The following is a 16,523-nucleotide window of genomic DNA, read 5'->3' on the forward strand; positions in this document are numbered from 1 at the left end:
GTTAAAAAAAATGTGAATTCACTCTCTATGAATGGTAATATCTAACTGATAGACTGCAAATCATGAGGCCTCCAGTGTCATACAAGTGTGAAATTGGCAGAAACATAACATCCTACATGTGTCATTGGTAGGAGGAAATATGTGTTTGAGAGGGAGACAGAGGAAGAGAAGCAAGAAAAGCAAGAAAGAAGAGATGAGGCTGCAGCAGATAGCGAAAGAAATCCAAGTTTAGTACACTCGGACTGCCACTCTGTTCTTCACCATACTCTATAATTCATTTCATCTTGACCAGAGATGGAGTGAGAGTGGTAGAAGGTACAGGGAGCATCTTGATTATAACCCTCACATGTGCTTGAATATATCAAAAAGCCTCTCTGCCTTTCCCATACTCTTCACCCTTCTGTCGTCTCTCCACTACACCCCCCCCTTTCTTCTTCTCTCCCTCCACCACTTCCTCCCTGCTGTCAGCTCAGCTCTGCTTCCTTTGGCATATTCTTATCACAGCAAGTCACCAACTCCTCCTCCCCGGAGCCTGCGCCTTCGAGCCCGAATATGATGAACCTATTCCCAAAACCTGGCTGCAGAGTAGTTGGTGGGGATTTGAACAGTGCTCTAAATAGCTGAGTCCGATGTACTCTTATTCACGGTAACCATGGAAACACTAGATATTCCTCCTCATCCTCAGAGGAATAGCCTAAAGCAAATACATGGATGAGCTAGGGAAAGAAAGAAAGAAAGAAAGAAAGAAAGAAAGAAAGAAAGAAAGAAAGAAAGAAAGAAAGAAAGAAAGAAGTGCTCTGTTAAATTTTTGACCACCATGCAGCTTTTTGAGGTGCATGGCCACTGTGAAAATAGCCCCAGGGACAGGCCAATTACAACAGTACACAGGGAAATTAACTTTTTCTATCAGCGCTGTGTGTGTGTGTTGAACTCATTTGAACGGCCAATTTCCGCAGCATTTCGAGGGCAATTTGGTGAAAACATCACCCTGCTTGTGTTAGATAAATAAACAGCACAAGTTTAGCGCCTGACGCCCCTGATTTTCATACTGCTGTTTGTGATTTTTAAGGGGGACAGGACTCCTGAGAGTAAACTCTGTCTTCTGGAAAAAAGAAAAAGGAAAATGAAGCTGGGTGGTTTTTGAGTTGTATCTGAAAAATGTCTGCAAGAAAAAAACATCCATAATCCCTGCCACATCCCTGCATGTTCCAATAAGATGCTAGGTTTTTACAGCACTGTTGCACCAGTAAGTATTGCTCTGATAAAGGGCTTTTGAACGGTTGGCTTCATTTAATTAACATTATAAATTAGCTCCGATTTTTATCGAGTTAATAAACCCTGTTCTTTGAAGAGAAAATAAGAGCTTTAACAGTTGCAGTGTGATGAGACTTACTGTTCCCAATCACAAATAGCATGCTAAAGTACTTTAACAACTTAAAGCTGCACTTATCAATAATTTTGTATCAACAATGATCAAATGGCGTGTAATGCGAAAGGGGTTGTTCGTAATGAGAAACCCACGGAGAATTAACACCCAACTACGCAGTTCCCCTCTGCTTTAGTCTTTAGCATTTTTAGCATCAGCTGATTATTTTTGGTGTAGTGGCCCACAACTTTACTGTTCTGGTTTCATCCTTTACAGGTGGAAAAGAGTCTGATAAAAACCAAAGGCCCAGCGAGGGAGAGTGAATGTTGGTCTTCTATTTGTTAGAAAACATGAATCCACACTCATGCTAATGTTGCTCAGTGTCTGCTGAATGTGTAATGAGGCAAATGTTTGCCACACTCACCATTTTACTGCCTGACAGTGACCTATAAAAAAATAAAATCCATTATTACTGGTAGAAAGTAACACAATAGACTATGTCTCTGTGGAAAATGCCTCTTTAGAAACTCAGGTCATGAACATAATGAAGCTATTATATAAATACAGTCTACATACGATAAGATTTTAATAAATGTTGTAATTGGTTTAGAGCTTCCATTGTTAATAGGTCTTTTTCACAGCAGACATTTTGTTATGTCATTGGAGGAAATCTGAATGAATTACCATCAGATGTCTAAATACTGGATGTTGGTGCTTTGCAGTGGGAAGATTTATACTCTCGCACTGTCTCACGAGCTTGTGCCATGAAACCATCAAAAACTGAAAAAAAGCACAGTCTTGGTATGAAAAATCCCTTGTGAATATGTTTCCTGACTGAATTAAATCATTTTGCTGGATCTTTAAAATCTTATTATATTCCTTTACTTATATTATATATCTCATTTAAAGATTTAAGTTGCTGTGTCACCTTAAAGGAGAGAAACATTGAAAATAATGCAGATGCAACAACAAGTACATGTGTTTCTGAAACAAATGAGGTGATCAAGTTGCTGTGTACTATCTCATTTTAGATCAACTTGTCCTGAAAGTTTTCCTTTTAGCCCGTCACTCATAATAAAATATCGCTCTCAGATATTCTTTGCTTTCTTCATGGTTCATTTTACATGATATCTGACCACTGTAGCATGAAACAAAACAATGCAAGGATGGAAAAAAAAAACAGCAAAGTCTCTGTAAGCTCAGTTGTCTGCTGAGCAGGCATCAGATCATGACTTAACTAATGAGAATAGCCAGAACCCCCCACTCCCCACTCCCCACCCCACCACCACCACCCCCACCCCCCGAGATTCCTGATGAAAACATCAGTGCTATATAATCTATGGCACAGATTTTCCGTAGACCTATTTCACAGAAGATATTTTGACATGTCACAGTAGCACAGGTGTAAATACTTAAATGAATGATGGTACTGGTATTACACATGCTGACTCTGTGTCACGCTGTCATGACTTCATGGGACGCTAGATGAGAACATTGTCATTGTTAACGTTATTAGTAACACCTGTGGTCCACTAGTCCAAATGTCTGCTGTGAAAAAGGCTTGTAAAGTATTTGCAAGCATGAAATGTTCCAGTTTAATATGATACGGGCTATAGTATTTATATAATCCTAATATCTGTGGCAATTGGTGAACAAGGAGAGAGGTCTTCTGCTTTTCATCACATGCTCCCACTACATAATGTATTTGATCTTGATACTGACCGCCGCGCATCTCCCAGCAGAGTAGTCAGTCTCCTGAGCTAACAATGTAGCAGCAGCCGGAGGCGTCTTATTGAACAGTACGGTGGTCCAACCTGTAACGACGGTGAACCCAGCTGCATTTAGCAAAAGGTTAATACAGCTGGAAATGGAGCAGAGCACGCAAGTGTTATGGCAGCGAAATGTCAAAGCAATCACTGTCGGGGTGCAGGAAGATGAAAGCGTGTGAGGTTGTGCAGAGTCTGTGAGTCAAACAGTGGAAGAAAAGAGCAAAGAGAGAAACCTGCCTCCATGAAATCTCTTCTCACCATTCTTACCGCTACCACCATGAAGTGCAGGGCGTATATTTGTTAGTTTTCTTTGTTTATATGATACAAACAGTTTGGTGTTGTAGTAAAACGCTAGCTATCGACCGTTTTCCATTGCATTTCCCCTTGTTTCTATTTCTGTGGAGATCAGAAGGAGGCCAAACCCTGAAGCTTCCAAACCATCCTCTAATTCCCTGATCCACTTGACCGGCCACACTTCTTATAGCCTTTGAGTCTTTCCTCTGGGTGTAGCTCTTCAAAATACAATAAGTTGCCTGAGATACTAACACGAAACCACAAAACTTCTTAATGGTCCTTTCACTCCAGTGCCTCACCACCATGACCAGCCAAAGGTGCAGCCAACTTTTCCTTTGGACAGCACCCGAAAGCCAGAGAGGAAAGCTGAAAGAAAAAGAGCAATAGTCCTTAAGTAAGTAGCTCAGCATGCCAGAGGAAGTTCTGAGCTTTGTTTTTGATGAGGCTTGTGAAGTCAGAAGACTATTTAGAAGTTTTGAGGTCAAGGGTTCGATCATCGTGATGCTTTCTAAACTGTGAAGTCCAATGTCCGGAGGGAAGAATCCGAAGTTGTAAGAAATGAAGCTCACGTTTTTCTGGTCAAATAGTTCACACTGTTAAAGGACAGCCTGAAAGTTTTGAGGTTGTGAGTTCAGTCTTTATAAGTTACAGTGAATTTTGAAGCCGCGCACTCAAAGTAGAAACAGAAAAACACTCAGAGAGGAGCGTTTAGAGCGAGGGAGACCTGGTGGTTTATGACCATAAGGCACCAGTGGTGCAGTGTCAGAGCCAGTTCTTGCCTGTTGCTGGGAGATAGATGAAGCTGGTTGTTATGTGACGGAAAACCACAGGTGTTGAGCATTTTACTGCAACATCAACACAAGGGCATGAGCTGGTTAAATGATCATTTTTTATATAACTAATGAGGTTGTTGCCCTGCATGCTCGAGCCTCCACACCGCCACACTACGCTGTGTAGGCTTATTATGGGATGGAAAACTATGAGCAGCTAAAGTTTTACTTAAGTTGCAACCGAGTTTTTAAAAATGTTGGAAGATTTTTGTAACTACAGTCAAACATAGTAACCACTACTACAATAATATATATTGTATACACTATAGTCATCAATCACATGCTTTAATTGTTTTTCTATAGTACCCATAGGTGCTAGTAGAGTGCAACTCTACATGATTATTAGTATTTGTCAAAGTAAAATGTTTAAATGGTAAAAAAAAAAGGTTATAGTTAAAGAAAACACATTCTAAAAAGGCCTCAAGAAAGTCTTTTGATGTCTTGATCTCCCAGTCTTTGCTCATCACAGACAGTGCTACTGTGCACGCACGCACGCACGCACGCACACGGAGAGAGAGAGGAGAGAGAGAGAGTGGAATGACATAAGATAACATACACTGATAAGTGCTGGTGTTCACTGGTTGCCACGCATGCTCAGACGTCATGATGACTTCTCTCCCTCTCTCTCCGTCTCTCCCTCTCTTTGGCCAAGCTCTGGAGGAGCATCTGTATCAGTGCTCAGTGTGTGACAGGCGGGCAGACGGTCGCCATAAATAAAATAAAAAAAACCTCCAGCGGAGTGGGGAGTGAGGTGACCGCAGGTGTCGGGTCCGGCCGGGCTGAGGCGCGAGGCGTGCCGCGGTGCCCTTGAGGAACACTCCCGACTGCCTGCCGCAGGAGAAAGAGGGAAAAAAAAGAAAAAGGAGGAGAGGTTTAAAAAGAAGCAGGAGAGCGTTTGGCCAAGATGAGGTGATGGAGCGTTGGAGATGCTCTGTAAATGACTGAGGCTGAGCGAGAGTGACGTTCAACCCGGTGGGATCATCCGCTGGTCTGCGGGCAAGCAGGTGAGTTTATGACTTTAGGATATGAACAACACAACTGGCGGATTATTGATTTGACCGAAATATGCAAAAACACCAAATGACAGCAGGTCACTAATTGGGAAACCAGTCTGTGGTCTCATTGATCCAGCTGCCGTACGTGTGCCAGTCCGAGGGCGCAGGAGTGTGAGCGAGTGCGCGCTTCTCCCCATTCAAGAATTCGTCATGGGTCACGGGTCGGGCTGTCATTGTAGGGTACAACATCATACTTGCACACAAGCCTTTTGATAGAAGCTAACACAACCTCTCAGTCTGTCAGGGGGCTGGCGATCGAACCGTCAACCTTGGAGACGGAAGAAGCAGGGATGTGATGTCCAATGATATAAAAACGACTATTTAATTGAATCTAAATGCGGTTCAACACGTGCAGCTAAACCTTTCTGTGTTTCTCCATGTGTGTGTGCGCGCGCATGTGCGTGTGTGAGTGTGTGTTTTCAACCCGCTGGCGTCACAGGGGCGCATCACGGAGGAACCTAGATAACCTTGAGAATAACATCTCCCTCCACACACAGACACATACACCCACTCACTGAAACACAGCCTGCACATGCATTTACATAATAACATGCAACAACCCTGAAGCAAGACAAACACACACATTTTCACCTCTATAATAACATATTATGCAGTATATTAGCTCTGATCAGTCTTAGTTTAAATATATAAGCACTGACAGCTCTATAATGCCTCCAGACTGTTCAATTATTAACAGTAGGAGTACCATTCATAAAGTGACTGGCATGTTAATAGGCAATATGAAAGATGTTATTGCTTTTAAAGTCATGTAAATATAATATGGTAGAGGATGCAAGTAAATACTCCAGGAGGACAGTTTACAGTGAGAGCATCCTCACTCTTCTGGAGATTTATCTCCTGCCGTCCTCACACTGTGAAGGTCTGGTGTGCTCGGTTGTGGCGGCTCACTTTTGGGTTGTGTAAGGTGTGAAACAAGCTTTGGAGAGGAGAAGCAGCAGCGGCAGCAGCAGCGGTAGCAGCATTGCAGAGGCAGGATGCATCATCCACAACAGTAAATTTAACAGACTGAGAAGAGAAGAGTCAGACAGGAACATCCTGATCCGATGAGATGATTTTTTTTTTTTTTTTTTTTTTTGCCCTTTGTGTTTTCAAAGAGCAGCTGATCAGATTTCACGCAACCTTTGCTGGGAGTAGATGACGAGATCCTCTCAAATGTCATTAGCGTGTAACCTCATGCCAGTGGCTATGTTTTAACAACTTCATCCAGGGAGCTGTGAAGTTGTGAAATCATGAACCTACAGTTTGTGACTGAATTCAGAGCAGTACAGGGCGTATTTGGAGGAACTGAGGCTCAGTGGTTGAAAGAATAGTTCACCTTCAGTAGAATTTCCTCAGAAATCCATATTTTCAAAGCAAAGGTAATTGCAACCTATTTTATATTTAATAATTAATGAGCGCCTGCCATTAACCACAGAGGAGCACACGGCAAACAGCACTCACACTCCTTAACTGTTGTAATTTGTAACGGGGCAGTTCAGGCTCAAAAGTGGGAATACTTCACATCTCCGGAGAGAGCAAAGGCCTCAAAGCCTCAGCCACAGAGACTGCTGCAGTCAGATCGTTCACCCGGACCTGATCAGTCAAATACAAGAAAACTGCAATGATGTCTTTACAACCTGAGCAGACGCACATCTGTCATACATGTGTGATGATTGTGAGGGTTGGGTGATATGATGATATTACTAAGAAATAGAACGAAGCATGCTGTGTTCAACTGAGTTTTTGCCAGACTGTTTATACAGTGGTAGTTACTGGTAGTTATTAGGTCATTGTGGACGATCAATGTGCAGGACTGCTTTATGGCAGTATGTGTGCCATGATAAAAACAGACATTCCTATTTAGTTATTACTTACTACTTTTACCATGATTGAAGATTTTATCCATATCACCCCATACTTGTGTCTGTGATGTTATTTTTTAATTCTTAATTTTTTTGTATTTTTAGTACATTTCTACTCAGCAGCCAGTTTCACGTATGAGATCATTTTCCTCTCGCTCATTTTGATAGGTTTCACTAATCAAAACAAACTCCATATATGCACATGTGCTGGAACATGTGAAAATCTTGTAGGAATTGAAATATAATCGCTATATGGTCAAGTGCAATATCCAAATTGCAGGAGGTGCAAAAAATCGCATGGAGCTGCAATTTATGCTATTTGCATTTCAAATTTCATTTCATTTCAAAATCTGCATGTAAGCATCATTGGGACATAGTATCGCTGTAGGTCCCTGCTTTCGTACTTTATTTAGTCTATTTGTATATTTTATATTGTATATAATCTATCTCACAAATCCCTTTTTTAAAATGGGCTGGCTGAGACTGATTGAAGAGCTATAGCAATAATAAACTTGGGAAATTCTTCATTCATAGATGAATACATCTCAGCAAAAAGTCACTTTATTTATGGGTCAATTTTATTTATTTAATCCTGTTTAAACATTGTTTATTGAACCCCATGCTTTTGAGTGGATAAACATTATGTCATGTGAAAGTACCCCCCCCATTCCCACGGTAACCAGTGCACTGCTGAGTGTTGTACAGCCAGAAATGCAGCAGTGCGCCGCTGTAGCAACCTGCATGGCCGTATTGTTCTGCTGCAGAGAGCTTTTACTACGTCAGTTATAAGTTAGTCATCTGTGGAGCAGCACCTTGAGGAGAAGAGTTAAAGAGATGAGGATGAAAGAGGGGAGGGGTGGGGGTGGGGTGGGGGGGGTTGAGATGGGTATGTTGGGGACATAGGATTCGTACATAGATGGGACATGGGATTCATATATTGTACCTGTTTTTTATGTAAAAGATAAAATCTTTTACATAAAATCAAGGTCATGTTATATTGGAAGACTAAAAGGCGGGATAATTTGCATTGCTAATATGCTATTACGGTTCTTTATGGTCCTGCTGATATGGACTTAATGTCAACTCTCATCACACAGAAAGAAAACAAACTCTTGAACTGGCGGTTGCTCAGAAGGGCACAGCTTACGTACATTCGCTGCCAAACACGTGGGGCACATGGGAAGATGTGTCACTGCTATAATTATCTTGGAAATTAAAGATATATGAGATATCACACACGGGGAGGGAGGATTTGTGTGTGTGTGTGTGTGTATGTGTGTGTGTGTGTGTTGGTGTAAAATATAAATTGAATGTGGCTCTAAAAGTGCATTTTGGTTTCCTCGCAGGTGTCTGTCTTCTCTGAAGTTTCAAAATGGAGTCCACTCACCTCCTGGGCAGCTCAAAGAAGAGAGTCAAGATCCACCCTCACACCGTCACAGCCAAATACGCCACGCACGCCCCATACTCCCCTCAACCTGGAGTGCACACGCACTTCCCTCAGCCCGGGGACGACGGCTACGACGACGCCCCGTCTTTTGAGGACTTTGGCTCCTTCCTCGTGGAGACGTCAGACAGGAAACAGCTGACGGAGACCAGGAGGTGGCCTCTGACTCTGTTTGGTTCCAGAGACAAAGACAAGGATACAGCCCCGAAAGCTCAGGCTGCCGTGGGAGGAGATGGAGGCGAGGGGGCAGCCAAGACAGCAAAGGGTTCTGGGAAAGGGGTAGGGGAACAGCTGGCCAGTTTTGGGGAGGCGTCTGTGTCTGCGTCTCGGCTCACCTGGGTGGGGCTGCTGGGTGCCGCGCTGGCTCACGGCTGTCTGATCGTCCTGACCCGCCTGGCTTCTGAACGCTTCAGCCTCGGCCCCCTCTTTCTACTCTTAGTTCGATCCGTCGTCCAGCTCCTCTCTGTGGCTGTACCACTGCACAGGGGGGAGAACCCTTTCGGACCAGAGGGCCATCGTCTACGTCTGCTCTGCTATGGCATCGCCTACTCACTTTCCCTCTGCTGCGCCTACTCATCCCTAACCTTCGTCTCTCCCGGAAACGCCACGACGACCTGGCGCCTGGCGACTACAGCGCTGTCAGCGACCTTGGCCTTCCTGCTCCTGGAGGAGAGGCTGGGATTGGCTGACGGGATCACCATAGGTGCAGGGCTGTGTGGTTTGGGGCTTCTGTTACTTCCCACAGTGGATGAGAGCAACTCAGACCGACCAACAGACCCGGTTGTGTTCTGGAGGGGTGCTTTCGGCTGGTCTCTCTCGGCGCTTGCGGGACTGTGGATGGCCCTGGCGCTGGTCGGGTATCGTTCGCTGAAGGAGAGGGTGGGAGTTGGAACAGCTTTGTTCACAGTAAGCTGGACGGGCTGCCTGCTCGCCCCAGCCTCCTTGGCTCTGCTCCAGGAGGGCTGGTCCTGGCCTACGAGCGCCACAGCTTGGGGCTTGGTCCTGGGCCTGGTCACCTGCTCGGTAGCAGCCTTCCTGGGGATGACGCACGCCCTCACACGCCTCCACCCGGCTCTGGTGTCCGCCTCTCAGAGCCTGGAGATACCTATCGCCATGCTCCTGCATCTGATCGTGCTGCCGCTGGTTCCCACTGCGCCTGATGTCGTCGGGAGCGTGATGGTCATACTGAGCGTCGGTTGGCTGGTGGCGATGAAGCTGCTCCCCTCTCGAGGGGGCGGGCGGCGCCAAAGGGAAGAGTATGAAGAGATTCTGGACTCACCCATCAAATAGACACCTCTTCTCACCTCCACTTTCTCTCCCGCTCACTCCCTCCTCCATGAGATTGGTTCCAGTGTACATAAGAGACTGCTGAATGTTTATTGGAGCGTTATCTATTTTGTATTGTCCTCTTTGCTTTTGGGAAAGTGCCAATATTGTGTTGTCTGTTATGGTGACTATGTGATGTGACATTAAAATCTCTCTGATGACCACAATGCATTCCTGAAGCCACTTGTAATCAAGATCTCGCCTTATTAAGTGTGTGTGTGTGTGTGTGTGTGTGTGGATATTGGCGACATTTTACAGGAGTATAATGTCAGTCACTCTTACCAGCCAGCTGAGGGTCGGCCAAGGATTGATGCCATCTATTTGGCTGCTGGCTGCAGAGGAAAAACAAGAGATGTGAGGCAAGGGAGAGCAGCGAGACACACAATCAGAAGAAGATAAATGGGGCTAGAGAGAGAGAAGATGATGGGATTGGCATACAGATAAGAAGCAGGGGAGGAAGGAGAGTGATGGCAGATGACGAAACCGAGATGAAAGGGAAGGAGCGGAACGAACGGAAGCCAGGGCAGAAGGCGAGGCTGATCTGATGGCAGCTGCTTATTGTGCTGTGTCAGGACAGCTGGCTGATAAAAACACTGTGCTATGTGTGGGGAGCAGTCAGTCATTATGTCTAATAATGGTCTGTCAGGCACGTAACCACTGGCACTCTCCTTCCTGGGTCTATCCTCCTCTATTTTCCTCCTCATTAGCCTCCATCTTTCCCTTTTCTCCCTCTTTGTCACCTTTTCTCTCCATTAAAAATGATTGAAAACATGACAAAGCTTCCATTCACTGAAATCCCCACACACATTGCACAGATGGAGCCTTTTTAATGAAAACAAGTGCCCCCGCATTGAGCGTACCAGTGTGGATATCATGGTGAAACAGGTGTAGTGAGGAGTCTGTATATACTACTATCCTTGTTACTCCACGACACCCCTCTGCATCGTGTTGGTTGTGACATTTAAAGAAAGAAGGCCGGGGAAAAAAAAAAAAAAAACTTCAGATCTTGGCAGCAGTTCTCCACCCAGCTGCAGATTTATAAGGAAAGGTGCATGCACACACACACACATACATACACACATATACATAGCCGTGAGCATACGTATACATTCATGCCATGGTTGTAAGTCTTTCATTAGTCAAAGCACTTGTGTGATGTCAGTGCGCTGGCCTAATTAAACTCACATACGTTTCAAATGTTCTTTGTTGCTATATTTTGCGCGGTGGTGGAATGCACACCACTGAGGTACAAGCTCAAGGTTTATTTAACAGCTGTAATTACTAATTACTCTGCAGATTTTGCAGTAAACAAGCTATGACCAATTTATAGTTGTGTGATGTTTTGTCATAAACTACTTAAAAATATATTAATCATCAGATGTTAGCTCCCCCTTGATCAGCTACAACCTTAAAATTCTGCAAATAATATAATATATAGTATGTTATTGACAGGGATGTTGGTGTTGCATATTGGGAATTTTATTTTTGATACCTTGGGTACATTTCTTTTACTGATAATGTTATGTAGAGTTTTTATATTGAGGTATAGCTATTAAAGTAAAGAATCTGAATATTTCTTCCATCACTGATTTCGTCCTGTCCTCATCTTCCTGTTCTCTCATTAGACCTCTTTCTATTACCACAAAACAAAAGTATAAATACTTTATAAATGAATGAAGCAGTGATCTGGGATCAAGCGCCATCACACAGAAACTTTAGAATAAACAGAAAGTACCTCGTCAACATGAGACTCTTTGTGGTTTGTAACAATGAGTGTGTGTGTGTGTGTGTGTGTGTGTGTGTGTGTGTACGGCTGCAGGAGGGATGGCCAGCAGTGTAATAGCTCTGGCAGGGTTTCGTAAATCATAAACACCCAGAGCATTGTAAGTCATGGTCTCTTAGCATATACAGACTCTTAAAGCAGCTAATGAGAAGGAGAGACCTGCCCAGAATTAAACACAATCCAAAAACCCCTGACACACTCTCTTGTGGTTGTAGGTAATTGCAGACATCACCACAACTACACACAAGCGTTGAGGCAGTGAAGCGCATGCACTGACAAATGAAAAGTGTAGGCATACATTAGTAAGTCTGCAGCTCTGAAAATGAGTTGATTACTGTGTGGGAGGAGGGAGGAAACCTTTCCACGATGCTGATTAGGTTGTTTAATTAATTTTTTATTCATTATAATGAACCCAAAACATTTATGGTACATTTAAATCCATTGTTACAAGACATAAACAAGCTCACATTAAAAAGGAAAAAGAAAATCCCTTTAAAAATAAGTATATGTGCAAAATCATTATCACTGGAGTGATGTCAGCCAATCTTTTAATATTCTGTCCCTCTGGGCAATTCATGTGTTTCCTCTGTTGTCCGTCCTCAATGCTCCTGCCTGCTCTATCACTCTGCTCAGCTGCAGGTGAACCCTCTGCAGCTCTGTTGCTATGGCAACCAGGGCCCTTTCCATTGTGGCCATGTCCAGCGGTGAAGTCACTTCCTGCTCCTTCAGGACTGATGGGAACGGCTTCATCCCCAAAGTAAAAGCTGCCCCTACACCGCCAGGTCTTGGCGTTGGTTGGTGTCGCATCCTGCCGTCCGCTGGTCCCGATGGCACCACTCTGTGGCTGCTACTTTCCTCTAGCCGGTTCAGCCGGACATTCTCCTCATGAGTACTGTGCAGGAGCATCTGCAAGGTAGCGTTTAACCTCCTCTCCCTCTTTGCTTCCTCCTCTCTGAGCTCCACCAAACCTCGCTGCAGCCTGAGACTTGCCTGCTCTGCCTGTGCCCTGCACACTGACTCCATGCTGGGTACACACTGCTGGCATGGCCCCCTGACCAGCTTCTCTACCTGGGTCCTGAGAGAGACCATTCCTCCACAACACTGCTGCAGAGACTCCAGCAGCATGTTCTGCTTCATGTGGGAGTCCTCCAGAGCGATGAAAAGCTTGTCCCAGCGGGAGAAATCAGCAGCCTGGCATGGTGTGGTTGGAGACTCCCCTGTGGACAGAAACCACAGGCATGCATCACTTATGAAACTAAAAGGTTATTGAAATGTACATATACCAAATATAACCAAAATATGAATTTATTTATTTAATCTAGTAACAGTGTAACTTCAGAGTATGAATCAGGTACCAATAAAATACTTACCAGTTCCTATTGGTACTTAAATGTAGTAGAAGAAAACAAGACAATGGCGAACAAGGTGTTTCTCCCTTGTTCGCCATTGTCGGGCATTGTTGGGCATTTTAGAGTAAATGAGAAATAGATTAATATTTTTGGGTCACCTCCCTAAGGATACAGTACTGGGAAATGCAAGTTAAAGTTTGGGACACATGGTGTTAACACTCATATTCTTCTAAACCTATAAAAGAAAGGATGGTTTCATGTATTTCATGATATACTGCCAAGTAAGGTAATAAAAGGGGCCTTGGAGAAATCTGTCAAAACTCAGATGGAAGTGTTATTGAAGAACATTACGTTTCCAAAATGATGACAGGGGTACTCTCCAATACTGGGGTGCAGCAAAAGTAGTTTTGGGGTAGGAAACTCAAAGAAAAGGGGAAGAAATCTCTGAATAATCAGGGACTTGTTCGTCATTTATGGAGTAAAGATATTTTAAATGGACTTAACATGTTGAATAGTAGCCCTTTGGACTGACTACAGCATGGATACCATTCCCTATAGTTCCTTATGGGTAAAGTACAATACACACAATGTCCATCTGACAAAAGCTGCAAGTGATACAGTTGGTACAAAGGAGAACCCTGACAAGCTTTTATGTCCAGATCACAGTGTATGTTGTAGTTTCACTCACTTGTAGTTTCAATCCTCTAAAATGCTCAATTGTTACACCCTTGTTCACCATAGTTTCCTTCCACAGTGTCTACCTACATTTAAGTAAAAGTAGTAAGTATTTTATTCATATTTGATTAATTCAACAAAAATACAATGTAAATTGCAAGCTGTATGATAGCTGTATTTCCCTAGCTCTGTTTGAACATGTGTTACAGCTAGAGTTAAAATTATATTTAACATTATAATAACTGGGAGCAGAGATGGGCATTTTTCTCAGACGAAAAATAGATAAGTAATGTACAATTACAGTGGCTGTAGATGGTATCATCTGCACAGAAGTATACATTACAAAGTGGTTTGGCAGATATGGTATGTAAGATAATGGAAGTGGACCATGAATAAAGCCCTGTGGGACACCTATATTACCTTCAAAAACTAATAATCCAATTTGTGTTGAATGAATCTTTAAAACATAACAAAAAATATATTTGGCATGATTAAATCAGGCATGGCAATTGAGGACACTCTTTTTCACAATGAGCCATCTGTTCAAACAAGTTGGAAACAAAAGCAACAAAAGGACAAATAAACAAAACTCACCCTCCTGCTGGTCCTGAGAGATCTCATTGTCATAGTTGTCTGTATAGTTCCCCTCATACTCGTTCACACACAAGGATGCAACCACGAAACCAAGCACACACAGCACATGCTGGATTCTGAACACATGCATGATGGAGCATTGAATACCACGAAAGAAACTGTTAACAACAGACGTGTTTGTCACCTTGCTTTCCTCTCTTATTCACCCCTTTGCTGAAATGTATAACGCTTCACACTGAGCCAACTGTTGTGGGTGCTGACTTATAAACTGAACAAGGGGGAAGAAGGAGGGAGGAGGTTAGGGAGGGTGGGACAGAGATGGGGGGTGCTGTGTAGGTTGGGTGAGTCATGCTTTGGTGGAGGTAATGTGTCAAAAGTCAAACTGAGTGGGAAATAGGGGCATTATGTCGAAAGAGGGGGAATTACAGGGGCACTGGGAAAACAGGGGCAAAAAAAGGGATAGAGGGAGGAGAGGAATGAGAGAAACACCAAGCAGAACAAAAAAGGTTTAAATGTATGTAAAGGGAACTTCCTCTTTGAATTTATGTCACAAATGACACTAAATAAAATCTCAACCAGACAAATAAAAAAATTATGTGAGCTTTAAAATGCACACACACACACACACACACACACACACACACACACACACACACACACACACACACACACACAGTTTTAATAAGAAAAAGAAATGAAACAGTCTAAGAATATGCAGAAAACAGAGACAAAACAAGGTAGAAAAAATCGCAGTAATTCTGCAGTAGCAAGACTGAAGGAAAAACAAATCTACTACATTGGAAATATATACACATACTTGTATAGAAACACACCCATAATATGTACCTATATTGATTCTATCTTCTTTAAAATTGCTTTGTAGTTATCAATGACCCAAATCTAATGATCCTGCCAAATAAGTACTTTTTGTTGTTTCTAGAAGCAGACCACTGTGTTGAGCTTCAGTCTTAAATTTCAGTCATTCACATCCATATACACATTGTTTCCACAGGACGTTTCAATCCACACTCTCTCAGGTCTGTCTGCCTTTTAACCTTTTCACTGATGAGTCAGAGTCACTCGCTGCTCCGTGTCTCAACGCCAAATCCCTTAACCTTAAAAAAAAAAAAAAAAAAAAAAAAAAAAAGTTGCAACATTGCAGACTCTGGATTATATTGAATATCAGTTGGAATTAAATTTAGTTGCTAAGCAACCCAGTGAAATTTGCTTTCTAGTTTTGATTGTATTTGGTTGCCTGGTTACACTGTTGATTAGACATTCAGTGGAGATGTTATTGAACTCCTAGTGTGGCCAAATCACCTTTTTCTTGAAGACAGAGCGCTCTGGCCAACAGGTGTTGGGGTTAAGCAGCAGAAGTAGGACATGTCAAGGTCATAGGAAAAGCCCTGACCTTTCTACTCTCTGCAGACCTCCAGACCGAGTTCCCAACTGCAGACGTCAGCATGTCTGCCAGTAACTATGTCTGATTTTCTCTGTCTGACAGGTTATAAAAGCAGCAGAGGGACTGATTGGAGGGGAAGCTGGCAGGTTTATATCAGGAAAATAGAGAACCTGCAGAGGAAGAGTTAGGTAGAGATGAAGACAGAGAGGTGGATACATGGTGAGAAAGGGTACAGACCAGAGGGTATTTGTATCATTTTTCCACACTGTCGATATGAGTGTGTGAATTTCCCCTGTCTCAGTTCCATAAAATTGAAGTAATTAGGATCCCGTCAGGAAGGCAATAAAATTTAGTTAAAACTTGCAGGTGGAGTGTAAAATTCGATGTGTATGCATGTCAGAAACAGTTGGTGTTCTCATCTTTGCCTCATCTTAGGCATGTCCACTTTTTTTTTTCTTCTCTTTTTAGGTCATCTTTCTATTTAAGTCAATATGTGACTCCATGACAGGGGAGCCACATTTATCAGCAGTCGCCAGACGCTGTTTACCACCCCCACCTGCACACCACACCTACAGTTTAGCTGTCACACAAAACACTCCCAGCTGGCACTGAGGGGGAGGGAGTGATGAGAGATGAAGGGAAGATGAAAACATAACAGACACAGAAAGGAAGATGGGAAGGGAAAAAGACAGATAGAGATGACTGAAGTTGGGTTGTGTATTAGCACTAATTTAATTCAGAGTATTAGGGGAGAACGGATCCTGTTGTTTGGGT

General features: G+C 43.2%; 2 protein-coding genes across 2 annotated transcripts; one reads left to right on the plus strand and one right to left on the minus strand.

The window, feature by feature from the left end:
- The first annotated feature begins 4,899 nt into the window (after positions 1-4,899).
- On the plus strand, positions 4,900-10,143 carry LOC111225887 (solute carrier family 35 member G2-like). Its single transcript, XM_022750928.1, has 2 exons — positions 4,900-5,263; positions 8,523-10,143. Exon 2 carries the CDS (start codon positions 8,549-8,551, stop codon positions 9,908-9,910), a length of 1,362 nt encoding a protein of 453 aa, XP_022606649.1. The 5' UTR covers positions 4,900-5,263; positions 8,523-8,548; the 3' UTR covers positions 9,911-10,143.
- Positions 10,144-12,197: 2,054 nt separating this feature from the next.
- Positions 12,198-14,560, minus strand: LOC111226079 (pentraxin-related protein PTX3-like). Its single transcript, XM_022751172.1, has 2 exons — positions 14,348-14,560; positions 12,198-12,946 (listed from the first exon to the last, which is right to left on the minus strand). Exons 1-2 carry the CDS (start codon positions 14,475-14,477, stop codon positions 12,303-12,305), a joined length of 774 nt encoding a protein of 257 aa, XP_022606893.1. The 5' UTR covers positions 14,478-14,560; the 3' UTR covers positions 12,198-12,302.
- Positions 14,561-16,523: the final 1,963 nt, after the last annotated feature.

This window comes from Seriola dumerili, unplaced genomic scaffold (assembly GCF_002260705.1).
Source record: "Seriola dumerili isolate Sdu_G_001 unplaced genomic scaffold, Sdu_1.0 BDQW01000149.1, whole genome shotgun sequence".
Taxonomy (NCBI): Eukaryota; Metazoa; Chordata; class Actinopteri; order Carangiformes; family Carangidae; genus Seriola; species Seriola dumerili.